Source organism: Rousettus aegyptiacus, unplaced genomic scaffold (assembly GCF_014176215.1).
Source record: "Rousettus aegyptiacus isolate mRouAeg1 unplaced genomic scaffold, mRouAeg1.p scaffold_m13_p_15, whole genome shotgun sequence".
Lineage (NCBI taxonomy): Eukaryota > Metazoa > Chordata > Mammalia > Chiroptera > Pteropodidae > Rousettus > Rousettus aegyptiacus.
The window spans coordinates 55,409,106-55,437,070 of record NW_023416290.1 but is presented as its reverse complement, the minus strand read 5'-3'; the positions used below and the strand labels follow the sequence as shown (position 1 = coordinate 55,437,070).

General features: G+C 43.0%; 1 protein-coding gene across 2 annotated transcripts in view; it reads right to left on the bottom strand.

Annotated features, from left to right (window-relative positions):
* Positions 1-23,634, bottom strand: part of EFR3A (EFR3 homolog A) — a 70,358-nt gene extending 46,724 nt beyond the window's left edge. Inside the window, exons 1-2 of one of the 2 annotated variants that reach the window (XM_016133072.2) lie at positions 23,417-23,634; positions 2,575-2,721 (exon numbers count right to left, since the gene is read on the bottom strand). Coding sequence is in view for 1 of the 2 variants with exons in the window: in XM_016133071.2 (XP_015988557.2) it covers positions 2,645-2,721; positions 23,417-23,426 (87 nt within the window). In the remaining variant the exon portion in view is untranslated. The remainder of the gene's footprint in view (positions 1-2,574; positions 2,722-23,416) is intronic. The other variant, XM_016133071.2, reaches the window with a different exon arrangement.
* Between the last annotated feature and the right edge of the window lie 4,331 nt (positions 23,635-27,965).

Below are 27,965 nucleotides of genomic sequence, written 5' to 3'. Positions count from 1 at the left end.
TACTGGTACCTAGTGGTAGAGACCTAGGGTGCTAATAAACATCCCACAATGTACAGGACAGCCTCAAGAGTAAAGAATTATCTGGATCGGAATGTCACTAGAACTTACGAACCACCACCCAAAGCAAAGAGCCCCGTCTCTGTCCGGCAGACACTGGTCTGCTGGGCTCCTGCCGCCCTCCAAAGCCCATCTGAGTCCATCGGTTAGCTGCTCTTCCTCGGTCTTACTTTCTCTGCATCATCACCTAAACGTGACTGCATTTCAGTTTTTTTTAGCCCTTATTAATTTTACTGAGGAATAATTTCTATACAATAAACTGCATCCAAGTATATGTAATTTGAAATGTGTCCGTTGTATATATCTGTGAAACCACCAGTAACAAACAAGAAACAGAACATTTCTGCCATTGGCCCCCTCTCCAGGCGACCACCACTCTGCTCTCACCACTGTAAACCGGCAGGCGTCGGCGGAATCATAGTGCAACTCCTGTGCATGACTCCTCCCACTCGGCTCACCTCCCCTCGTTCACCTGGATAACCCCTACTCGTCCAGCAGGTCTCAGGTCTTCCAAGCAGCCCTCGCTGCGCCCTCGCGACAGCCCTCCTGCGTTCGGGTGGGATGTTCTTCTAACGTGTCCTTTTAGCTCACTGCACTTACGTCTCCTGTTGTATTTTGTCATACTGTTTTTTCACTCATTAAGCAAATGCTCATCAAGGGCTACCCACATGTCAGGCACTGTAATGCACACTAGAGATGCAACTTCAGCAAAGAATCGTAGTAACTCACTCGGTCCTCGTGAGATTATGAAATAGGTACCATTTGTAATTTCCATCTCACAATAAGAAACGGAGGGACATTCCCAGGATCGCATTACTAGTAACCTTGAGAAATGGTTTGTTAACTTGTCGCCTCGCCAGGTAGCTCTTTGAAGGCAGGGACTACGGCACGCAGACCTCTGCACTACTGCACCTTCTGTCTGATTAATTTTGGATGTACCACAAGATTTTCTTTTTTGTTGAATAAGTTAAAAATGAGAAATGTGGTCAACTGGCTGTGGCCACCATATGTACGCAAGGTTCATATAAACCTTTTCTAAAATCTTATTTTACAGATTGCTGTTTAAATACATCTATTCTAAATACTTGGTAAAAATAAAGACTCTTTCTGTGACCATTCTCTAATTTACCTGTCACAGTCCCACGATCAAGTTTTCAAAGCTCCCTCACTGCCTACAAGTTCAAGTGGATAAAGCAGACGCCCTGTCTGCCGTTCGCACTGCTCCATAGTCTGGCCTCCGCTGTATCTTCAGTCACCATATGCTCCAGACTAAGGATAATGATCTGAATATTCAGTCTAGTCAATAAAACTCCGGAAATTTAAATTGGAAACTGTGGTCGACATGTTTACCACCCATTATGCTTTACCGATTCGAGGGTTCTTGATCTCACATGCGTCTCCTGCTCTCCCTGGCCTTTTCTCTTGCGTGGCCCCTCATCTGCAACAGAGAGGCTAATTTCTGCTTCTCCAGATGCTGTGCATCCTTCTAGGCTCAGCAAATCTCATTTCCTCTGAGGAACGCTTCCCTGAAATTGCCAGCGCATGGTGATACCTCCTTACCACCTGTTTTACTTACCATTTTCCTTACTGACTCAAGCACTGATCTGATATTTGCACACTTTTGCTTTTTACCAGTCAATGGATAAAAAGCTCCTTAAAGGCAGGAACGGCACCTTAGGGTTTTTTACGTGCCACAAATTATAGAGGAATCTGGCAGCCAACAGTAATTAAGTGACTGGCCTCCTCTAAATAGCTGAATGTTTAAATCGGATTTGATTAAGAATGAGATATATCTCATGTATGTCGTGAGATATATAAATTAATGTTAAGATAACCAAAAGGTTTCCATAGTTAGTTACATTTTAAAATAAAGCAAATTCTGGAACTCAAACCCATATAACAGTTTTTGTCCATATCCACGTATCAAAACCATTTAAATTCAGCTGCTTTGAAACCAGTAATCTTCAACAATAAAATAACTTTTACAAAAAATTTAGAATTTAAGTTAAAAGAGGATAAGCTCTGCCTACAGTATCCTGATTTTACATCTCATCTCAATCCTCTTCCAGAAGCTGTGCGCCCAACCCTATCATTCTTTGAATCGTAGCTTAGATTCCACTTCCTTCAGGCCTTCCTTCTGCCAAACCCAAATTAGGCATCGCTCCGACCCCAGGAGTGCCCTGCACCTCCCTCCCCCTCACGGCACTCTTTCACACAATACTGTAATTGCCTCTGAGCTCGGAGACAGCAGAAAACCACGTCCGCGTTCACAGCGATGTTCCTGGTGTTTCATACGAATACTCTGGCACTGGTTCGTAAATGTTTGATGAGCGTTACTTAAATTTAGGAACTATATAGACGAAAGAACGTCATTCCAAATTTATGCCTAATATTTGAAAAGGGTCTGAAAATTACGCAAGCAAGCATGGGTCATTTAAAAGTAAAAGAAAGAGAAGTATAAAAAGTCATGTACAGGTGAGATTTAGGGGTGAAGTAGAGAAATGAAATCAGGGAAACCTTAGGGAGGTCAGCAGGGGGGAAGGATGGGTCAGCAAAGAGAAGGATCAGGAGATGTAGATCAAATTACTTTGGGATCTTCAGGGAATATGTTGTCCACCAGGCGTTTGTAGCGAGGACGCAGAGCGGAGCAGCAGCAACATACTCCTGTTCGAAAGAGAAAAAAAATCACAAAGTACAGAGATTATTCACACTGTAAACTCATCCAGAAATTCAAGTTTCTAAATTTTAATGGGTTATTTAAAATAAAGGGGAAAAATTCAAACTGACAAACAGAAAAAATCATGCAAATTCAATTACTGATTAAAAAATAAAAACGTTAAATTTCTTCCCCACTACCCAAAGACACTAGTCAATGAAGTCCCAAAGCAAACTGTTTTGTGTGCACACGCACACATAAAAACCTACTGAATTCACCTGTAAAGCACAGGAGTGGCAGGTACACCCCTTTAGCTCCTTTCCCGCCCCATCTCATGCTACTCTCCACCCCCCACCCTGCTTCCCCCAACACCCTCTGCCTGACCCAATCCTCCCAGCTCCAGCCACAATGGTCTGAAAATGACATCTGTTCCTAGTGCAGCCGGTGAAAACACAATAATCATACCAGCAACCACAAAAGAGGAGGAAATGAGCTCAGGGGAAAGTTCAGGAATTTCAAAAAATGCTGCAAGGCTGCTCTGTATGTTTTCAGTTGTCGCTGTTTTGAAAAGAACAATGGATTTGGGTCCAGAAAGACCTGGGCTCATCCCCGTTGCTTCAGGTAAGTGGCTCCATGAGCTTAGGTGAGGCACATCAGCTATCTGGAAAGAACTAGGTTAAGGGGGAGGGATCGGTTTTCTTGTCCTGCAGGGTAATAACTTAATAGGTATGTTGGTCCTGAGCCATTACAAAATTATTCTCATGGTTTATGGAACCAGGGATATGGGTCTCTGTTAAGCGTGCACTTGCACGTATTTAGAAACGAAAACATGGGATGAGAGAACACTTGAGCAGGAAGTTAAGAGAAGTCACATCTAGGCGGACATCTGCTACTCTCTTATCAAGTAACATCACGCAAGAGACAACTGCTCCGGGTCTCAGTTTGCTCGGGAAGTACGCATCACTCCCACATGCCATCATACACCAAATGCCAACCACGTGCCCAGCACAAGCCAAAGCACGTAAGGCTGAGTCCACATGTGCAGTAGAGTGGAGCCGTTAAAGGAATGATAAAAACAAGACAGGATTCACACAGCATCTTTGGTGATCATAAACGTGCGTGAACATATAAACACACATAAACAACGCATACAGTATTTAACCATCTCTTGCGAACTAGTGGGACCTGCAGAACGGACCATGGAACTTGGGGCGACTCCGACGTGCCACGCTACACCGCATGCTTGTTGCACAGCACCACAGGTATTAGTGGTCAAATCGATCAATGTGCAAATATTTCATTTACACCCACTACGTGGCATCATGCTAGATGCCACAGACACAGGGAAGTATAAAAGACATAAGATCTTTACCCATGAGGTGTTTATAAACTTTAATAAAAAACAGTGGACAATTCATCAGCATACACTTAGGCACTATACGCTGATAATATAAAATGCTACCCATTATTTAGGATGTTTTCTACTTTAACAGAAGAAAAAAATTCCAAAGAGTCCATTAGGAGATTTTTTATCAGATACTAACACCAAAATACCTGGACTTCTCAGAGTCCAAAAGTGAAACAGGTCTGATTATTAGAAAGCAAAACAAGGGTAACAGTCAAATAAGCAAAAGTCATATTTGTTTCTTCTATACCTCATATAAACATACTTCACATAAATGTTAGTACACTCAAATAAATAAAAATCATCTACGAATTGAGCGATTAACTGTGCGGGGCACTGAGCTGGGTCCTGCAGCAATGAAAGGTGAAAGCAGCTGCGAACCTGGTAAGAGGACTAGGAGGGACACCGTGCTCACACTAACACAGGGCCGCATGATGAATGCGGACTGCTGTCATGGCAAAGAGACCCGCCAGGGACTAAAACGCAAGTCTCGGAGCTTCGCGTTGCCCTGCAGAATGCAAAGTTGTGCTGTTTTCAATAACTGAGAGGATTCCTAATAAGCTAATCAGTTTCGTCCGCATCGACACTTTCTGGACCCGGGATCCACACAATCTCAGCTCCTACTTTCTGAACGCTGAGGTCTCCTGGGGAGACCGCCGGGCAGAAAGCGCATCGCAGGCAGGCAGGTCACTTTCTCTTACTTCAACTGTGTCCACACCGGTTAGATAGATACAACCATGCCTTTTCGTATTTATTGGGAAAATTAAGTAAAATTGTATGGCAAACTCTTATTAAGGGTGTGACATACAGTAAACACTTAATAAAAGGTGGCTCTTATTAGCAATGCAATGAGAGCAGTACTGTAACGGGGAGGCAGGTGCTCGAGGGCCCTTGAGATCATATTCCCAACAATGCAAAACCTTTGCTGTAAACGCATCGTCTAAAACACAACAAATTTTAGAGATGGTTCACAGCTTTCCATAGTCTCGGCGCCAGTGGGGGCGACTGCCATGTCCCGAACACGAGGCGCGCAGCACTGTCCTAAGTACTTTGCAGCATTATTCACTTAGTCCCATGGCAACTTGCTGGGGCGGCTGTGATCGTCTGTTTGGTAAATGAGGAGACAGAGGTTCGGGGAGGCCCGCGGGTCCCATCACAGGCTGGTGAGGAGAGGAGCTGAGAATCCAGATCTGATGACTTCGAAGGGTAACTGCCACACTAAATTCAAGCACCGGACAACTTCTAAATCACTTTAAACATCCGAGCATTCCACACCTCGTGACCAACGAACGTGACAGCAGCAGGAATGAGTCTAACGAATGAGGGAGACACTGTCCTAAGGGAAAAAGAGATCGCAGCGAGTTTCCCCAGAAGGCCCGAAATGATACAACGCAAAAAACGCCTTCTTGAACACTTGCTACGTGTGAAAAGCCACCGACTACAGAGAAGACGCATGAAACCAGGTTTAAAAAAGCTCAATGTACTCACGTTTCTATAAAATAAGAACATATGAAGATAGTAAGACGTTAAAACGACTGTGGCAATAGTAATCGCAGAAGAAATAACTATTTTAAATAAGAGAACACTGTACTTATAAGCATCACAGGAACAAATAAAATGACATCATCAGACCTACTTAGGCAGAGAAGTGTGGCCGACTCCCTCGTCGAAGCCAATTCATAAGGCTTTTCGAGGTCGGCTGCAGGGACCTGAACATATTCCTTCATGTTGTCAAGGACTGTTTTCAGGTCCGTCTTCCTGCTCCTAGATCCTTTTACCTACTGTTCAGGAAGTGCCGAGTTCACTTTACTTGTAATTAATTAGCACAGGGCACTAATGTACTGTAACTTATCCAACTTGTTGACATCAAATATAAAGCTATCAAGAACTTGATAATATCGATATCGAATTCTGCTGGCAAGGCCAAAGAGCTTGAACAAGATACTGTTACAGTATCTGTTTTGCTAATTTAATAAAAGTAGATTTTCACAAAGTTTAAATAAGAAAATAAACCCACGTCACCCTTTTTTCATTAAGGTATTCCTTTAATTCCTCCTCACCTAGCTTCTGATCCCTTCCACAAACTCCCTCACTTTTCGATCTCGTCCCAACCTTCCCTTCTCCAAAAAGAAACAGGGCTAAGCATATCATCAAAAGCCTCAAGCGACTGGCAAGTCTGAGCAATGTGAACTCTTCCTTTAAATCTGATTCCAGCATATAACACTGCTCTACTCGTGTGGCATGTGCAATTCAGAACTATGCTTATGATACACTTAGCAGAGATGCGAAGTCTCGACTGGGATAACTCAACTATGGGAAAATGAAACGGGCAGAATTAGCAAGAGAAAAATTAGGACCAAAAAAAAAAAAATGCCAGGCTCCTGGGGCATCTGTTCAGGAAGGCTCCAAGCCCCAGTCAGCGACCAGGAAAATCCTTCCCCTCCCTCCCTGGGTTAGCAGTACTGCATTACATAAAAACCACCTGGGTGCAGAAGCCACTTCAAAGCATTAGCATATTGTCACTAAGTTTTGCACGCTCCTAAATTAACCATTTTTTTTTCTTTACAGACACCCCAAGACAATTTCTCCAACTTGGCTCCCCTGACATCATTCTCACATGGACTCATGGAAGTCCCCTAGTCCTCACCTCACCTAGGGGTGAGACAGATCAACCTCGAGTAGTCCCCTTCTTCAATGGTGAGGTTTAGAATTAATTTCCAACGTGTCCTGACCCCATTCACAGAAGGGCTTGAATAGAGGCCCAGAAAACCTCACAGCTGAACTGAGAGCAGTTTGGATCGGGCACATGGGCATACAGGTTCTGGGAGAACTCTGCTGAATTCTAAGTGGCATAATGGGCATGCCTGGCATAAAGCAGACATTTAAAAAACGTTCCTTCACTAAATGAATGTAGATGCACTGTTCACTGACAGATACAACGGATTTAGTATCTGCTCAGTATGTGCTATAAGAATCAAAATGATGATGAAGTCCAGCGCCCACTAAATAAACGCCGGAACAAGATGGCTTCTCTGCCACATGGATGACGTCGGAATCACTTTACATAATTCGTGGTTTACTTTCAGGCCTAGTGAAGGCCCAATCATCAAGGTGGAAAGAGACAGACTGCTTTTCTACGAGAAGACTTTCAAGAATTCATCGCTTCAAGAGTTCTAGCTCTGCGGTGACCAAGACGCTCCAGGAGTCTGCACCGCATATTCCCTTCGAGGTTAAAATTAAAAGTCCAGTTATTCGTACTGTCAGTGTCAGAACATATTTGCCTCATACAATTAAAAAAAGATTTCGTAGTATCGGTTCCACTCACGCTTACCCCTTCCGAACTGCCAGATACTGAATACACACTTACATACTCTCCATACACGTGTGTTCTACACACCGCCTGTAATATGGGTGTCATTCCTGTACTTGACACATGTGCACAGGGCACTGTGCTAAGAACCCCCTACGGGGGATTAAAAAGAATTTTTTGAAAAGACAAATGTTTAAAAATTGAATTTTAAAATAATATCTGGACAACATTTGAAGACAAGGGATGTCCAGTGTCAAACAGAGCACATGGCCCCGGGAGCCACAGCAGTTCAGAGAGAAAGCAGTTCAAACTCGTGTGGAGAGGTTTAGAGAGGACGTGGGACTTGAGCTCAAGGCTCCCCCGAAGAATGAGCAGGCTGAACTACAAGGATAAGCTGGGGACAGTGACGGACAAGTGCAGTCAGGTGGGACCGCGTGAGCATCACTTCGGAGGGCAGCGGATGGAAAAACCAAAATGCATTCCCTGATGACCCAGACCTTAAAAAGGCGAGAATGTGGCAGGTGGCACAACAGCTTCCAAGGGGTTTGGTGACTAATCAGGGGGTCAAAAAACAGGAACAAAATATTCTTATCTTCAGGAAAGTGTTTCTTCTAAAAGGATTTTAATCCATTAGGAGTATTTTATTACATGATTCTTTCCACATGCAATTCTATGCCTCTTCTCCTTTCATTCTCAATTTCACTTGTTCTTTATTCCCAAGCACATATACAGTATGGAAAAGGGAAGGGCAAACAATGGCAATAAAGGGAACTAAAGCTCCAATTCTGTTTTAAAAGATGGTCTTCCCACTGTACTGCAATACCTGGCTCCTACTCGTATATGGTATATTCAGGTATTAGAGTAACTGAGGTGACCCAAGGAAAACAGGAGGGAGGGGAGTTTGGGAGAAAATCTTGGGGAAAGCAAATATTTACAGGATGATCAGTAGAGGAGGAAGTGAAAAAAAAGACATCTTATGCAGCAGGGACAGGTGCGCCTAGAGAATCTAATGCCTGAGGATCTGGATCTGAGGTGGAGCTGAGGCAGTGATGCTAGCGCTGGGGAGCGGCTGCAAATGCAGATGAAGCTTTGCACTCTGCCCTCTGCTCACCTGCTGTGCGGCCCAGTTCCTAACAGGCCACACAGACCAGTACAGGTTCATGGCCCTGGGGTTGGAGACCCCTGATCTGAAGAAATAGGAAGAAAACTTACATATAAAAGAACGGTGTTAGAGAAAACAAGAAGAGTATTTCAAATCTTGTGCCTTCTACAAAAGAACCAATTATATGGATAAAAGAAATAAGGACTTAAAAAAAATACTCTAAGAATGAGGAAAGAGCAGAAAAAGAAATTAAGAGCATTTAAACAAAAAAAGTAAACATGAAAATCTCAGATTTTATGGTTCATAAAAATTTCAAGATGGATTAACTATCTTGACCCAAAATAAATCAAAGCAATGGCAGTTTCAGAAAATCCAGATTGAAAATCACTCTTCTATAGATTCTACGTTTGATGTGGGAAAAGAAAGAGACTGGTCACACAGTTTACAATGATTATAGGATCTTATTAAAAATAAAATAATGGATAATATCAAATATCCCTATAAAGATCTACTAATATATTTCATTACTATTTTAATCAGTTTTTAGTAAGATATGTCTTTGATTTAAAATCGAGAACTATATGTTTTATAATTTTGAGTAAATAATGAAGGCTAAAATAACTGGTTAGAATGAGACAACAGCAAAAGGAAAGTTCTACTGTCAAAATAAAGATTTAAGTCTTTGATTTCATGATCATACAAAAAAACAAGGTACAGCTTTCTTAATTTTTTCTTCATCGATGTGATCCTTGTGTTTACTATATGCTACCTAAACATTAAAAAAAGTATATTGCAGCATGTTGATCTTAACTACATAGTATGTCATATATATTTCAACTAAGTTAAATAAACCTGAAAGCACAGAAGATACAAATGGTCTTTTCAAATCAACACAATACTGTCTGAAACCCTGTGAACGCGCTGTGCTCGTGATCAATGAACTGAGCCTCCAAAACAGCCGTGAGAGCCAGTATGTGAAAGCACATTTCGTAATTTGTAAAGCATGCCTATTTTTTAAGTCAGGGTGAACACCAGCGTCAGCTGGGTGTGTCCACCGGTGTGCACATCACTCTTCTCTTTTTTAATGCATCGTTAGCAAAATCTGAGGAAAGAGGATTTCGTTATTTTTTTTTGAGTTATTTATTTCTTCCCTTTGGCCATAGGAAAGAAGCTACTTATTCTTGAGAACTTCTCCACTCGTATTTTTGTACAAGCAGGTATTTTATATCATTTTTATGTTTTTGTGTTTTCATTTTTACATACTGTGAAATCAAATCCAGATCACTTCATCATAATCATTTTTATATAATTCTCTGGATGCTCTTCACGTATCAGTGGTCACAAATGAGGTACAGTGCATTACCTGCCTTTAAGTAGGTACCTTACTGTCAACTAAATGGAGTTTTGCCCCACTTCATGGATTCTGCAAAAACGCACTGCTAATGGGTTTGACTAACTGTAGATAGATTGTGGTACAGACTATTTGCAGGCTACTAAATGCAATTCATAATGCTTAATAAAAATGTTCATTCTTTTAGTTTAAAAAAATGCTTAGTACAGAATGTGTCACATATTAAATGTTAAAATATTGGATATTTAAAGGATGTTACACACAAAACGGCCTTGTCTATGATGCCTTCGCAGTACAGAATTCAGATGCAAGGAGTCAGAATGGAGGATTCCCTGAGCATCCGAACGGGATCATCTGTCAGTTGCTGTCAAGACTCGGACTAGAGGTTACATTAAGTCATCTCTCCAAGATTCCTTCTAACTTTAAATGCATGTGACACTCCAATTCAAATGTGAAGGAACATTAATGAACACCAATTAAGTGGAAAGTAACATGCAAAGTACTAGGAAAGGTACAGAAGAGACCAGCAATGCAAAATATTTACAAGAACTGATAAGTCTGAAAGGGTGGAATAAGGCCCAGTCATATGCAATCAATATTAGTAAGACATAAGAGAAATGAGAATTCACATAACTAGAAAAGTCTAGAAAAGCTACTTGGAGCCTGGGACCCCATCCCCTGGGGCCGTGGACCAATACCAGTCTATAACCTGGCCACACAGCAGGGAGTGAGCAGCAGGACACCCAGCCAAGCTTCATCTTTATCTGCGGCCGCTCCCCAGCGCTAACGGCATCCTTCCTCAGCAGATTCTCATAGGAGCACCGGTCCCTGGTGCCAAAAAGGTTGGGGCCCACTGATGAGAGGATGTGAAAGTGAGCTCAGCCAAGCACAACTGAGTCAAATGACTAGCCTAGCTAATTTAGCTTTGGAGACTAGGGGGGAAAAACAACTGGAAAGATAAATTAGCAGTAGTGTAAAAACGTATATGTTAAATATATTGTTCTCTTTCCTGAAAATTTTAGAAGATCTTGGGATATACAGGTGAGAAGTTTTAACTTCACTTTGTAGGCAACATGAACAACTTAAATGTTTAAGGAGGGCAGAAGCATGATGAAAATAATGCAATTATGAGTTTAGTCTGCTGACTGTATCAAATGATTAAAAAATTACTTGGGGAAAAACTGTAAGATAATCATATTAATAGCTATGAGAGAAAATACAGAATCAAGGACAAAGGAGGGCGATCTTTTGATTAAAACCTGGCTTAAGACAACTGCACCTAAAAGCATTTAATGCACTTAAGATAGTATAAAGGTTTAAAAAATACAATCAGATGTTCAATTGCTATTAAGTAGCTTTAGTCTGTTTAATCAGATGTATGTTATTTCTGAGTAAAATTATTGGGGACTGTTTGTGGAAATGATTCCTATGGTATAAAAAGCTAATCATCATACTTCGGTAATAAATAACCTCTACATTGGTCCATAGTTCTCATGAGAAACAATCTAATAAACATTCTTTTTATGCCCTAAGAAAGGGGAGCTGAATAACTCAGCAAGAGACATCAATTGCAGAAAAGTAAGTCAACAAGGACTCAGAACACAAGCTGAATGTCAAAATGGAAATCGAGCTGCAGACTTAAGATTTTTAATTACTCAAGGAAGGAATAAACCTACTACATCTTTCGATGACTATCTGAAAGTCAATTTCATTCATCTGCACTTAACCGCTGTTCCCACTTCTTTATAAGTCAAAGGAGGCTGCTTCCTAAGGAAAGGTGCTGATGGTTTAAAGCATCAGCTCCTTCCACACTGCACACTGGCCAAGAAGGTAAAGCAGGGAACCTGGACCTCGGGCAGCTAATGCAGGCTGCCATTTTTTCTCATTTTCACGCTCTGATACTTCTCTTTCAAATTAACCTGCCATGCAGGTAGCAAGAAAGCCTACTAAAGTTCTTGGTAAAGAAAACACTTCATATTAAAACCAGATGAACGTTTAAAGGTCAATCTTAGGCTCACAGTAACAGCTTTTTAATTCCTCCTTCCTCCCCAAAAGTTGCCTGAATGTGGCATTTCCAATTTGTGAAAGTAAAAAAAAAAAAAAATTTCCAGATGCCTTTGAAAGGTTGTTGTTAGGTTTATGTAAGGCAAAATGAACAACAGAAAGAATACAAGTTTGAAATATTTTAAGGACTCTACCTTCCACAACTTAAAAGACTTGTATTGTGATTATGGTAACCTGATACTAGATGATTTCAGATTTTTAAACTTATAGTTATCGAAGTGTAAGTCCCACTGAATCAAAATCTGGGGGAAGGAAAGATGGGGCATGTGGGAATTCACATTTGTAACTGTTGCTTGGGTAATTCCCAGGGCAGTTTTTATTTTACATTAAAAGCGAGTACTTTCCATATACTTAAAACAGGTAAGTTTTATAGTATACAGTATCTCAATTAAGTCGTTCTGAAAAACCATTTTTTTCTTTCATTATACTTATTGTGACCTTAATATGTAGCTATAATCCTAAAGTCAAACTTTAAAACCTGACTGCTACCCTATTGTCCAAAATGGATACCTGGACATGAGGCCCAACAAACATAATTCCTGCTTAAACAAATTAAGACACTACAATCTGGGAAAATAAACCCTTATATCAAAAGATGTTTATCTGTCACCATTATGAGCATAAGCAATGACTGTGATTCTTCTCAGTTAACTATGTTGACTTGAGTTGTTTTTATTTTAAAATCCTCTGAATATTTCACAAGTAGGATGAGTTATTTCAGGAAAAATTTAAAACAGCTTTAAAATTCCCCAACTACTCAAATTTTAACAAATTTTGATCTCATTAGTCACAGAGTAACAAGTGTTAAATCTGTGTGGGTGTCTGTAACTTCCAAAATCATTTTTAGAACAAATATGTTTAATGAACCAACAGCATTGATTCTTCTTATAGATATCACAACGCCCACGGTATCTACACCGTATGTTGGAGACTTCATTTGAATAGAGACAATTAAGTTTTCTGATCAAACAGCAAAGGAAAATATTGGAAACAGAATGCATATTGTAAAATTATTTCTCTATCAAGTTTGAAGATAGCAAAATATAACACAGGACTTGAGTAAGCGGAGCTAGGTAAAAAGTTTAATTAAAACAATATTAAGCTATCAATTTAAACCTTCAAGGTTCAGTGCTTGATACAGTTTCCCCAAACATTTAACTAAAGCACAAAGACTCTAAACATTTTGTATTCACTCCATACATGAGATTTTGGTGATACAAAATCAAACGCCTAAGGATTCTTTAAATTTTTAGATATTCTTTTATCTATCACATACTATGGTTGTGGTATACACTGCTGATTTTTACGTTAACCGAGTCTAGGAAGACAATCGAATTGTTTCTAATATTGTTAAATGAATCATAAACCAAAATCTTATGCTACTATATTTCAGTGTATTATTAAATTTCCCTCAAGTTCAAAGTTAAGAGTTATTACTACTAAGGCATGGAAGAAAAAAAGCGCAACGCCTTTCTTCGGCTTTACAGACAAAGAACCTGGGAATCTGTATACATCTGTAGTATTCATGTTATTATTACAATCATAAAAACTTATTTACTCTTGAAAATATAAAAGGGTCAATTTTAAAAAGCATCTCATTTAAATGCAAACACTCAAGTTGTCAGCAGTGCAACTTGAAATGTAAAAAATTAAGAATGGTGGAATCAACTGCCGTTCCAGCGAAAGCTCAGCGGCTGAACCAGACTTCGCCGCACTCACCTCTCCCCAGCATTCCTGGAACCGCTGGACGCGGGGCTTTTAAAGCTGCTCAGCCCTTCGTAGCATGTCGCTGTGCCCTGTTATCAGGGCAGCGACAAGAAAAAGGAGACTAGCGCCTGTTTGCTGCATTACGCTGGGTAAACACACAGAATCCAACGGGCAGGGAAAGAAAAAGGAGCACGAGCTGTGTAAGGGGAGAAAGTCGAGCTAAAGACTCACAGAGCTCACCGATGCTCTCAGGTCAAGTCTCTAAATGCCCCTCAGTTGTTTGTTCAAACAGAGCAGTTCCTCGGCAAGCTTACGCAAGCACTGTACCTGGCCAGAAAATCGTTCGGTTCTTTCGCGGACGCACACAACAAGGTTTATGACAGCCTCGGGATGCTAAGTTACTAATACGTATAGTTTTGTCTGAAATATTTTAGAGTACACACGGCGAGCGGCCCTGACTTCTACTTGCGAACTGCACAGTTGAGTGTGTCTACCCCGGAGCTGTAAAACACCTACGGCCGCTCAACCAAGTATCATCTGACAACCTCTCCCCGTGCTAGGAAGCAGCGATGGGGCAGTTCCGGACAGAACGGTGCACACACGGTCATCTGTAAGTCCCAAAGTTTTAAAATGAGATTTTTTCCTAACACTTCGTAAATTATCACTGACACAGCGTCAAACAGTGACACTGTCCCGCTCTCTTCCCGTTCCTTACCATAAAGAATGTTTCGCGCGCTGCTGTAAACAAATCGCTGCCATCCGAGCCCTGACGTGGGTCCCGTCGCGCCAGCGCGTGCTGCGGGGGCCCTGGTTTGGGTGATGCCCCCCCTGCTCCCTCTTCGGTTCCCCTGCCCGGCCACTGCTTAAATGAACGCGTTCCCCCAGAAGCTGCCACAAGCCGCTCTGCCCTCTTCGCGGCTACCCTTCGGTGATTTCATCCGCCGCTATTCCCGAAAAACGCGCCCTGAATGCGCTTCAGGCACTGCGCACTTACCATACTCTAAAGCGGACTCCGCTTCCATCTTCAATCCTCCAAACTGCTCTTTCTGCGCAAGCCCACGTATCGAACAAGAGTGGTTCCTCCAAATGGCAAGCCTGCAGCCTGGGAGTGACCCCTCCCTCCCCCCTCTCCCCCAACCCCTCATCCAGTTAATCCCATCGACCGTACTTCCCCATCAGCCGGCGGGCTCCACCGCGATCCCCGCTACCCCCATCCAAGTCCACTGACCTCTCATAACCTCTAACTCCCCTCCCTCCAACCCCTCATACGTTTTCCGGAGCAATCTGTGTTTCTCTTTCAGTAATCTGAGTGACGCTACAAACAGACACCAACTGCGCGCCGTGGGCCGAGCTCTGTGCACAGAGCCGAGGAGAACAGGCGCAGTGTCACCAAGCTCCCCGTCTGGGCCGTGCGATTTCAAGCCCGGCTCCTGACTTCCCCACCAGACTGAGCGGCACGAGAGCAGGAACGACATTCACGAAGATACCTATTCTGTCCAGTACGAGGATGCTGCTGTCTTCTCAGTGTCTGGCATAGTAACTGACAGTGCAGTAGCACCTGCTGATTAAAAGACAGGTTTATCACATACACCAGGTCTTCACCTGCCCCAGCACAACGGACTGACTCAACTGGCTGCTGGTCAGTCTCACCTTTTCCCCAAACTCACGCTAGATCACTTAGCATCTTTAGGTCACTCGTGATGTCGTCTTCCACGCACCCTCCCCTAGCAGTCTCTCCTCTGAGCCATTCTCAGGGCGCCTGCCATTTACTTATTTGTGTCACAGCCATCTGCACAAGGCTCTATAAACTGTAGACAGTTTTCAAAGCTAGGGACTGCTTTTTTCACCTCTGTACTCTGTATCTCGCAGTGCCTTGCACATGTAGGCACTAAAACATCTGCAGAACGACTGAATCGCTAAGAGAAATCCAAGAGGAAAACAAGAAAAGCTGAGAGAGAACATGACTCCAAGAGCGCACTGACGGAGCCCATCATGACCGAGATGACTGCGAAGTGAGTATACCACTCCGCCTCTGGAGACCCTGAGGGCAAAGCAGGAGAGGCACGGTCGGCTCCGTTAATGGCTGTGGGTTCTGCCTCTAGGTTCCTAAGCGTTTGTTTCTAAAACACCTTAGAGTCTTGTCAGAAGGTATATCCTAATAACTATGACTATACATTTCAAACTTTTTAAAAGTCCCCCCTGTTCTCTCCCCGCTGAAATGGAACGCAGGATCCCACCAATAAAAGAGGTGAGAGCTACTCTAGCGGAAGCTGAGCCGGGCGCCCAGGCCCGCCGCGCCTTTCCAGCGTCCGCTCTGCATGGCACTCCCTACGGTACTTCCATGGGAGACACTTTCAAAACTCTGGCTCTAAAGGGAGCTGAAGTGTCCCTGGTGCCACCCTCCAGGTGGACCAAGGACCACATGCACTCCTCAGGAACTAACGACGGGAATCGCGTGCCAGGAAACGGAGCTTCTGCACAGGTAACGGAAATAGAACCGACCTGGGGGGATGCCCAGGGTTCTCCCGTCTCTCTCTCAGACCTGAACTGCTCCACTCTGTGAAGCAGGTGCAGTAAGGCGAAGCTGGCACAGCTTCCCAAAGGTGTTTCCATCCCGGGAAGACCAAGCAGAAAACCAGGCTGGAGCCAAGGGAAACGGCAGCATGGACCGATAATTCACAGAAGTCTCTTTCTAACCTGGGCTGTAAACCAAGGAAGAAACTAGACCTCTGAAGTTCACGTAGTCCAGTGCAGCTAAGGGGAAAAACCCACAGGGACTCAGACGCCAAATCCCAGCTACTGGGTACTAGCTTGGAGTGCCCTCCTGTCTGCAGGTGCTCTTCGGACACTAGGTGCAGCAGATGGCGACCATCCAAGGAGTAAATACCTTGTCCTGATATCACGCTAATTCTAATAACATATTTGTAAAGTATTTCCACCTCTGAAGCCCAAGTACATAAATTCTACCGCATCTAAATTTCCCTGAGGTATCATCATTTTTCATTTAATGCGTCAAATAGCTAGTAAAAATAACTAAGTTCATAGATCAATTTAAGTCAGGTGTCATAAATGGGCCACTCTTTCAACTTTCAGGCCAGTCCGTCAGCCTTTTGCAAAGTTTAGGTGGACCCAGGAATTGATGATGGCAAATCTGAACGCCTTATATTTCATTTTCTCTGCCCACCAGGAATGAGATCCATTTAAAGTTAAGTGCAACCACAGCACAGAGAACTCTGCAGCACATTGCCAAGATGGTTGTTGAAAAAGCCAATTAAATACCAGGGGTGTGAAGAACACTTAGTATTATCTAGAAAATTACTGTAGCAGAAATACCCTGGAGTTCAGGTAATGAAAAGAAAAATGTACAGCTGAATAACTCAGCAACTAAGAATAAAAACACAAATTAATGGCATTTAGGGAGACAGAAGTCCTGTTGAAGACTATAGAACAAAAAGTTGAATGCCTCAATTTAGAACACAACGAACTTTTGATCTAGAGGAACAGCAACAAACCTAAGCAGTGATTCCTTCTTTAATAAAAATTAAAATCTGCTATCTAATAATACCTAAACGTAGAGAGCTTCTAATAAATATGCAAAACAGAGCATAAGCCTGCATGGAACGAGGAAAAATAACAGTAGCTCCTGTTTGCTTTAGAGCGTGAGAGTTGGCTCATTTCAACAAGTGAATGGAGCTGGTAAACACAAATGATAAGAATTTTGACAGGCTTGACATATTAATCATAGAAGGAACTGCCAACATTCATTTGTGATCATGTGATCATACTTCCTGGAATTGTGTTCATTCTACAATACACACTCATTCAAAAAAAAAAAAAAAAAAAACTTACACACTCCCAATCAATTGAACCCACACATAATGATTCATCTCAAACTTTCTGGTTTGTATGACTAAAACCACCACTTAATAAATCAGAAATTATTTCCTCCTACTTTCAGAATAAAATACGAGCATAAGAAAAAAGCCTCATTATTTTACTTCCTACTCAGGAACAACATAACTCACCGACTACCGCCCAAAGTCACCCACGAGACCATCCGTGTCCCGGCACGACAGCAACAGCCGTGACAACACACGCACGGGGTTCCCGCACCACGGACACGGCCGACCCCGTTACATCGGCTCCTCAAAACTCCCTTCTGCGGGCGCAAGGAAGAAGCGGTTCAGGGCGATATTTTAACGTTTCACGTCAGGTTTTTGAAAGAATTGTGAAAAATTTGAAAAATTTATAATAAAGCTATAAAAAATCTTAAGCATCTGGTTGTAGAATACACACTAACTGTAGAAAATCTGGAAAACACAGTTATAGAGAAGAAAATAAAAACTCATGATCCCGGCACCTTCATGATTTTTAAGTTACAAGATCATTTTTGTTGTAAGGATGTTCTATATTCAGTTTACACCACTTCCCCATTACTGGATATCGAATTTTCTGGGTTTTCACTATTTTATAAACATTACTGTGATAGACATCTCAGCACAGAAATCTCGGTGGTCTACCGTTTTAATCATGTCCTAAGAATAGATTCTCCAGGGGAAATTACTGGGTCGATGGGTAGGAGCGTTGCCACAGCACTTGATAAAACTATTGCCATAATACTTTCCAAAAAAGCTGTACCAATTTAGCCTTCTCCGTTTGTACTGCACCTCGCTGCCTTTGTCTGTTGTTTTAAAAAGTCTTTAGGGTTTACAGCCACGCCGCCCTGAACAAGCTTAATCCCATCTGATCTCAGAAGCTAAGCAGGGTCAGGCCTGGTTAGTATTAGGAAGACCAGGTGCTGTAGGCATAAAAAAGAAAAAATAATGGATTGCAAACTGACAAGGTCCTTGCCATCGGTGAGGTCAACCAAGGGTTGCTTTGCCTAAAAAAAAAAAAAAAGTAGGAATCTGACAATCCAAAAATGATTTGTTTTTTTTTTTTTTTAACGCCTACAGCATCTGGTCTTCCTGGGTGGTCTCCCATCCAAGTACTAACCAGGCCCGACCCTGATTAGCTTCCGAGATCAGATGGGATTGGCGTGTTCAGGGTAGCACAGTAGCATGGCTCTGGATGATTTCAGCTTTTAATTAGCATGTCTTTATTAGTGAAATTGAACCATTTCCCCCTAAACTTTTATCAAGCATTTGTATTTAAGACTTTTGAAAGTGTAGGAGTGCCGGCTTGCTCCTCACGCCAACCCCTCCACTCAGGTGGCATAGCTGTGGGAGGCTTAGAGCTGTCAGGAACTCCTGAGATGAAAACGGGAGGACTAGGAGGAGGGGAACCTGAAGGAGACCGACAGGGTCCATGCGAGTCCAGGGTCACTGCCGGCTGGATCAGGCTTGCAGGCTCCCTGCACCTCCAGGCAGAGAAGGCGAGCTCTGGGGAGTGGCCTGCGGGGACCCCCTGGATGGGACAGCAGGCCAGGCTGCGGGCACAGCTTCACCTATAACATTTTTAAGTGTTTAGACCAGTGATTCTCAACCCAGGGGCCACTTTGCCCCCCCAGGGGACATTTGGCAATGTCTGAAGACATTTTTGGTTGTCACAACTCTGGAAGGGAGGGAGGACTACTACTAGCTTCTCGTGAGTAGGGGCCAGAGATGCTGCTAAACATTCTCCAATGCACTGGACAGGCCCCAAACGCCAAACCAAAAGCTGTCTGGTCCAAGGCTTCGATGACGCGGAGGCTGAGAAACCCTGATGCAGACTGACCTGCAGGCCTCCGTGTGTACTGTTGTCTCACGCCCTGAAAATGCCACAGGCAGGCCGACTAAGAACCTATTCCTATATTAGAAAAATTTCGTAACACTTTTTTATGGGGGAAAAAAACATTATTTCAGATTATGGTATCCAAAGAATAACTTCTCTGACTCTAGTTAAGATTCAATCAATCATTTATTCAACATTTCCCAAGCACCTATTGTGTAATTAGGCACAGTGCAAAGCAACAGTGAGTGTTAAAAGAAACTGGTAGTATCTGATGACTGCAGATTCCACACCTGCCTGGCTCAAAGCACTGTGGGTTGAAAAAAGAACTGGGACTTTGAACTCAGATCCATCGAGTTCCAACCCCAGCACTAACACTGTCCTTAGGTGTGTTACTTACCTTGCCTGAACTTCAATCTCTCCAGTAGGTCAAATAGGGCCTCTTTCAAAGTGGGTGATAACAAGGTAACTCATATAAGCATAAAGTAGACAGCCTGGCATACAATCAGTATTTAATAATTCCTATTACTAAAAGTAAATTTTTAGTTTTTATAAAATAATCATTAAGTTAGAAACTGCTAGTATGCCTCCTGTCATTGTGATAACTGGAACACGATTTTGGTGAATTTCATGGCATAGAAATTCTTCAAATTCTGGCTCCTCTTCCCTTCTCCGGCCTTATCTCCCACCACCTATGTCATCTTTAATGCAGACCTATGTCCCCATGAGCAGATAGAGAAATGTATAATGTTAAAAGATGAGATCTGGTAGTAACCAAAACAATGTCAAGCCAAAGGTCACTGCGAGAAAGAAAAGTCTTCATCTATAATTCTGGGAGGGAGAGAGAGAGAGAGAAGAAGAAGGGAGGAGGGAGAGAAGTAGGGGAGAGAGGATGGATGAACACAAAGGCTCAAAGTCAGTAATGTGTTTCTAAACAGAAACACTTCAACCAGCATCCATCCTTCACTTCAAAATTCACTTATAGTCTACATTTCTTTCATAAGAATGGACTGAAAAATAAGTCAAATATAATAGCTTCATCAATAGAAAAAAACAAACAAACATGGAGTGACCATACTACCACAGCCTAACAAATCTGGCTAGCCACCAATGCCAATATCTAAACAAGAGAAGAAAGCCTTAACCACAAAGCATAATTATACTGAAAACATAGTTTAACAGCAAGCAATGGTCAAGAGTTTCAGTATCCCCTAGCCAATGTACAGTAACTTTTCAGATATAATAAAAGAGTACATTTCACTGGAACTGTTTTGAGGCAAGTTATCTGTCAACTAAGGAGCCCTTTCATATAAGTAGTTTATTAAAAAGTTTATGTCCTTGCCTATATAACTAAGCATCTGTTTAGCACACTCATGGAGTGCCAGGGAAAAATAAACACTATCTATGCCCTACAGATTACAGGGCCCAGATTTGTATTATTCAAGTCCTGGTTCTACTTCACGTGTGACCCTAGTCAAGTTACTGAAACTCATTTTCCTGATATATGAAATAAAATTAAATGGGTGGATTAATAATCTTTGACATTCTTCCATGCGACTCCCAATTCAGGCTTTGAAAATCTTTAAGATCAAAATGTTTCTTAATGATCCTTTGAAGGGAGAAAGATGAAAAAAAGGGTTTTACAGACACGCTGTGTCAAATTATAGGTTTGAAAGATTATTTAGTGAAACAGTCTTGAAATCTGTACTTAGTGATTGTTGAAAACTAATAGCTGAATGTAAGTGACAGGACCACAGAATTATTCTTCCTTCTCAGCAGCTTCCTGTCAGGCATCCTTCCAGGTAGCTGCTTTCTGAAAAAGTCTATGTGGCTCTCCAAAACGACCCCAGTTAAACTACTATTAAGTCATGAGATATGCAACTGCTTAGGCTTCAAGGCTATTCCATGCTCCATTAGATTCTACTTATCAATCCCATTTTCCAGTCACTGAGAATGTTGACCTTCCAAGTAAGTAACAAAATAACAATTGTTGAATAATTCTCTGACTTGGATCAAGGGTCCCTCTCCTAATTATAGAGTCTGAGAGACCCCCGTAATCATCTCCAACACTTACACTTTACCGAAAAGCATTGCATTCATCCCACTAAACCCTTAAGGATTAACTGGCTGTAAATGAGCCTCTTAACTCAGTTGACATTGGAGAAAATAAATAAATAAATAAAACAAGCTTAACATATTTGGAAAGAGTTTTCTTCCTAAAAACATCCCTTAAGAAAGTAATTTTGCTCTCTCTGCTCATGTACCTCACAGGCTTGGAATTCACTCTATACTCAGAATTTCTGAGAAGTACCACTATCCACTGCACTATCCCAGAAATTTTGATGGATCTGGCCACAAAGTTATAGAAAGTATACTATAATAAATATTAACGATAATAATAGTAACTCAAACATTTCACTTGCCTTCCAGACATATGATATCTGCATTCTCAACTATGCAAAATACGGCATGGCTCATCCTTACATCATTTTATACTGTAAATCATACCTTTTAAAAGAAACAAGTTTTCTATATGCACTCTATGAAGCTAGATAACCTTAGAGCATGACTAAAATTTTAATTTCAAAGGATCTTTATATCACCATGTTACCGATAAATTCCACTTGAAGCCTTAACTTTCAAGACATTTATCCTTTCTCCTTTGCTTTCTCAGGAAGTAAAAGGTTAGTACAGTGCTAATCTCAAATATTCACTGAATAACGTCAACATAAATTTAGAAATAATAAACTGGCAAGGGTGATGATGATGATGATATTCCTCCAATCAAGAGGACTAAAAATATAAACCGCCGACATATTTCCTGGATACAAAATCCAAGAACAAGATTTAAGGATACACGGTACTGTGTTAAGAAAATAAAATCCTCCTCACCCACACATATATGAGTTAAAAATAATGTTTATATCAAGATAATTTCAAGATTTTTTAAAGATTATCTCAAGACTTGCCTGCATTACACAAACCTTTCAAATATCGGGAAATAACTCCTCTTTATCCACCACTAGACAAAACATACATCTGAAGCTGACCTGGAAATCCAGTCTCCCATATGTCTACCAAAATAAGGACAATTAGGAAAAGCTATGAATTCTAAGAAATATGAGCTAATTAGGTACATACTGACAAGGGTTTAAAGCTTCTACAGAACACTTACTCAAAAGAGCCCTACTGGAAAAGTGTCTCAAATCAATAAGCATCATGCTTCCTCTCCGTCCAAGATCAGGGTGGATCTTGGTCTGCACATATCCATACGGGCCTCTGAGTTTCAAGTCACATTGCGATTCTCTGGGTCATTTTAAAATGGGTCACTAGTAGTATTGTACTACCCCGTTTGCCCAAAATGCCTCTGACATCCAGTGACTTTCAAAGTTCAGGGTCCCTCAATAATACACAGGTCACTTATTATATACGCAGATTCCGACCAAGATCTGGATACTTACTCAAAGTGTCTTAGGGAGGAGCCCAAAACCAACATTTTCAATGAGCCCAGGTGACTGAAGCGGGTGATCCAACAGCCACACTATAGGGCATTCAAGCCTAACAAGTTCCCCAAAGAACGCCTACTCCCACCAAACGGCGAGCAAGCCGAGCCTGCTGGGGCTTCGGGCGCCGCGGAGACAGCTGTGGGTCGAGCTCGGACCCCCGGAGCCGGTGCGTCCCACCGGGAAAGGCCTGAGCCCGAGGAAGTGAGCAGGCAAAGGCGACGGGACCGCAGTCGTTCTCAGCGTTTCCGTAAAGTCCCACTTTGTGCTGGAGAGGGCTGGGGACAGAGCCTGGGCTTTGGAGTCCCCCGGCACAGGTTACGAGCAATTCCGCCGCTTGCCTAACGCTGCATCCTTAACGCTCGGGCCTCGGTTTTGCCGTCAGTGCAACGGGCTCACGCCACCGCCCCACCCCCCGGAAGGCTGAGCGGAAACGAAAGCTACCAGGCCGCCCCGCGCCCCTGCGGGCCTCCCCGCCGCCCAGGCGGGCGACCCCCGAAGTGCGCGCCCCGCCAGCCGCCGCCTCCCAACGCCCCCCGCCCGGCCACTCACGGGTAGGCATGGTGACCCCGAGCCGCGCTCGCCGCCGCGCACAGGCTCAGCGGGGCCGCGCAGGCCGCGCCGACCGCACCATGACACGGCGGCGCCGGGCCCGGAGGCTGGGACAAGGCGAGAGGTGAAGGGCGGAGAGAATGGACGCGAACCCCGCGGCTCACGCAACCGAGCCGGAGACAGCTGCCAGGGTCGGCCCAGCTCCGCGCCGGACGACGCGTTGGGCGTCCCCACGCCGTGACGTCAGCACGTCGCCGCCGTCCAGGCCCCGCCCCCGCCAGTTGCCGAGCTCCGCCCAGGAGCCGAGTCCTCGGGGCCTGAACCGCGGGGCGCGGAGGGGCTGGGGCGGAGGGGCTGGGGCGGAGGGGCTGGGGCGGAGGGGCTGGGGCGGAGGGGCTGGGGCGGAGGGGCTGGGGCGGAGGGGCTTGGGGGAAGGCAACGTCTAAAACAACTTCGGGCTTCTTTTTGTTATTAAACCCTAGTGATCTGAATAATGTTTGATTTTATTAATCCTTATTCGAAGTGCATTAGCAATGTTTGTGTCTTACATTTGCACCACTTCATGTTTGTGAGTATAAGCATGACTGCTTTCAGTGCAGAGTCCCTGTAGGCTTTTTTTTTTATAAGCTATTGAAAGTGCAGCGCATTCTGTGTTCTCTGATAACATGATTATTATTATTATTATTATTTTTTTTTGAGACGCGCTCAGGTCATTTGGGGTGATGGCTGCGAATTTTTGGAGAGGACAAAATGTCATTTCCTCTTGATCTACTGGTGACTTTCAAAGAGATTTTACATCTCGGGAGTTAAGTTTCCCCCCCAGAGAGCCTCCTTTCTGTTCTGTCCGCTTGGCTGAGCCATTTTTCTCGGCTGAGTGTCATTAATAATTGATGTATCTAATAGTCACCCAGCTAAGCGGACACTTCGAGACTAGAGCATTTGGCAACTCATATGCACTTTGCTGGGCACTGTGGGCTGTGGACAGCTCGTACCGAGAAATAGAAGGAAGCCACAGACGTCTGAAACTGTTTCTCAAACTACCTCAGGATCTTTTTGTGCCCGAATCACCTGGGAACCTGTTAAAAAGCAGATGGGCCAGGTCCTGAGCTAAACCTCCTGAATCACACTTGATGACTCAAATCGGTATTTAAATATGAGCACCTTTGTCCTAGAAGGTAGTACTCGCATTCTGGTTAAGAAATACTACACTGTGAATTACTGAACAGGAAAGAGAAAGAAGATGAAGGTAAGAGCCAGGAAGAGCTTGGGGGAAAATTCACTTCTTAAGGTGAACTTGGAAGAGAGAATTTGAATTAGCCAAGTCCGGGGAGCCCTTAAAGGAGGCGGGTGGAGGGTGGAGAGTAAGTTAAAGTCACAGAAGCTGGTGTGAGTGAGTGTCTCTTGCTCGTGGCAAAGTAGTTGGCCAACACTTATTGTCTAACACACTGTTGCATATTTTTATTATCTATAAAATATGTACCGCTCCCAGTTTTTTCCTTAAGACTTCCAAATTGCCTCTACTGTAGCACATTTCCCTTTGAATCGTAATTGGACTGTCCCAAGTATTTGTAATCCACCACTGGACTATACACTTTCCAGAAAGCCATTTTCTGTTCATGTTTATGTATCTCTGTTCGGCCTACAGTAAGGGGCTAGGGCATTTTAATTTAATGACTATATAAATATAAGTACATATTTATTCAATGAATAGGAAAACAAAACAAGTAACATATAAATAGTTAACAACTTCACATACAAGCTCAGAATTTGTTTTTTAAGAAACTATTCTAGATTCTCTATCAGGACAGTTAGGATTAAATTATCAGACACAGGACTCTGCAGAGTGGACAGTGTGGCAGAGAAACCAAGGAGGGGAGGCCTCAATGTGATACAGAGGGGAGTGTTAGTGCCTAGTCTTGGGGGTGGCTGTAGAAAAGGGAAGAGCTGAATCTTACTGCAGAAGAAGAATGGGCGAGGTTTGTTGCCTGCTGACTTGGGAGCAAAAACATGGCATCTGTTAGTTATGTAACTCAAGGTCGGCATAAGGAAACCGACAGGGAGAGCAGCAGACAAGTTGGAAAGAACGCTGTTTCAAGAAGGAGCGTGATGTTTTAGGAGGGAGGAAGTCTTTGACATATTAAGCTTAGGGTGACACCCAAGGGTGACGTCTGAGTGAACAGATCCAAAGGCAGCTGGGCACATCAGGCTGAAGGCAGACAGGGGGAACTCAAGCTGGAAGATTTGGGAATCTTTGGCAGAGGGACAGAGGCTGAAGCCAGGAGTCAGAGAAAGCCTGCAGGGAGAGGGTGTGAAGCCAAAGGCATAGAAATAGTTCCAGAGGGCTTAGTGCCCCAGAAGCGAAGGGAAGATATGACTTTAGTCAAAAAGATGCAAATTCCAAAGGCTCTACAATAGTTTGGTCCATGATAAGTTTGGTTCTTCATCCTCCCCTTCTTCTTTCTTTTCTACTCCGCCTCCCCTCACCTCTTGCTTCCTTTCCCTCTCTCCCTCCCTCCACACCTTCTTCTGTATTTGGTCTAAGAGTGTTTGCCTGTCCTATACCACTCCCTCTGTCCCCTCTTGCAAACACCCTTTCCATCACCTCTATATCAGTGTTCCTCTCTTGAAGTCCAATTTAGACTGGTAGGAGTTGGGCTTTATCCATCTCTATCAGTCCCCACACTGCCCAGCCCTTTTCCCCACACAGAGATGGGCCACTATATCCCTTTTCCAAAAATATTGATTAAAATGATATTAGATCATTGTCAAATTCTATTAGACTTGGAGCATTATTACCTTTTAGCCCAAATTGCCCAAAATAGCTCTGCTTCCAGTTAAGTCCAATATTTGTTCCAATGTCTAAATCAGGCACTGAGAAGATTCACTTTGAATTATTACACATCTTATTGTTTAAAGGTAATCGCCAACAAACTTACAGTTGATACGACATAATTGTAAGACTATTTACTTCTCCAAAAGTTTATTCCCAAAGAGTCATAATAATGAGATGTGATGCTCTTATTGCTTAGTTTTCTTTCTCACTAAATATTCATATCCGTAATAGGCTTTTCTTATTTCATTTCATTCCTTCTTATTTCTGCTATTGGTTAATAGTGACTTAGGGCTTTCTAGTTCTTCTGAGGAGTAAAAAAAAGCACAGACTTTGGACTTAGAAAACCTGCGTTTGAATCCTGCTTTCCCCCTTACCTGGCCTTTTGACAATCTTTGACCTCTCTGGACTTAATTTTTCCTCAGTTTCAAAATCGAGGGACCTCTCCTTGTGTTACGACGTTTTCCAAGCCGCCTTAAGGCGACCCTCAAGGTCCTGATGTAATTTGGTCTGCAGCGTGACCTGGGCCTTTGGCTCGCTTTAAAAGTTCCTCGGCTGTTTCTCTGAGCGGCCAAGGTCAAGCTTCATTGCTGTAGGAAAGCATTGAAGCAGAAAGAGGCTCTAGTTCAGAGTCTCATATGCCTCATTATGCTATTTCTGTTGCCAGTTCAGCTCCTGGATTTTGACATCACTGCACTCTGGATTCCACGGTAGTTTTTTAACTCACCAGCTAGCCAGAGCAGTTAGAAACAGTCATGAGGACAAATTAAAAGAATGAGCCCTCTGATCCAGAAGGTCATTACCCAACCCTTTTTGTGCCAACTAGGACGCGGCACAAGGCATACGTTCCTTATCACCCCATGAGCCAAATGTCACCGTCATCTGTGGTTTATAAAGAGAATTGCAAATGGAGAGGGAGCAAAATCCTGAGATAATAAGGTTAAATGTTCTTGATTGAATCAGACAAAACAGCAGGAAATTCTTCTCTAGAAACACTATCATTTTAAACAATTAAAGGAAAGTGTGATCTCTCATTGTTATTTGCTAGAACACTAGCTAGCTTTGGCGTTTATCTCAGGGTATAGTAGGGCTGCTAATGGGAGGAAAAAAGACTCCTTTAAATAAAGTGGCATTATAGGTAGTGAGGTCCTTTACAAGTCTTTTATGACAGGTGGAATCAAATCTTATTCATTGCTTTATACCCTGTACATGGAACACAGTAGGTGCTTAGTAAACATTCGAGGAAGATAAGGAGAGAGGAAGACAGGGAGGGAGAGGAAATTAAAGTGTTGGAAGAGGCTCTAAGTGGTGGACTGGAAAAACGGCCTCGATTTCTCTCCCTGGCCATATACGCACTCTTGCAGTTGACTTTGCGACTCCTCCTGAAAGATATACAAGCTTTCTCCATTCCTAAACCTGGGCTGGCCTTGCAGTTGGCTTTGACCACTGGGATGGTGATAAACATTATGCAAGCAGAGACACAGGAAATGTGAAGAAGCCTGGAGAGAGTTTCCCATCATCCTAATCATCTCAGATAAGCCAGCCCAGCTGACCCATCAGCTCTGCAAATATTCAAGAGTGAGTCTAGCCAAGACCAGCATAAAAACCCTAAGCTAAGAAGCCACCCAGATCGTCCACACACAGGAGTCTCTGTGTGGGCAGTTCAACGCCTCTTGAAAGGGACTTTGGGGACACCATATCCTAGATCAGTGTAGCTCT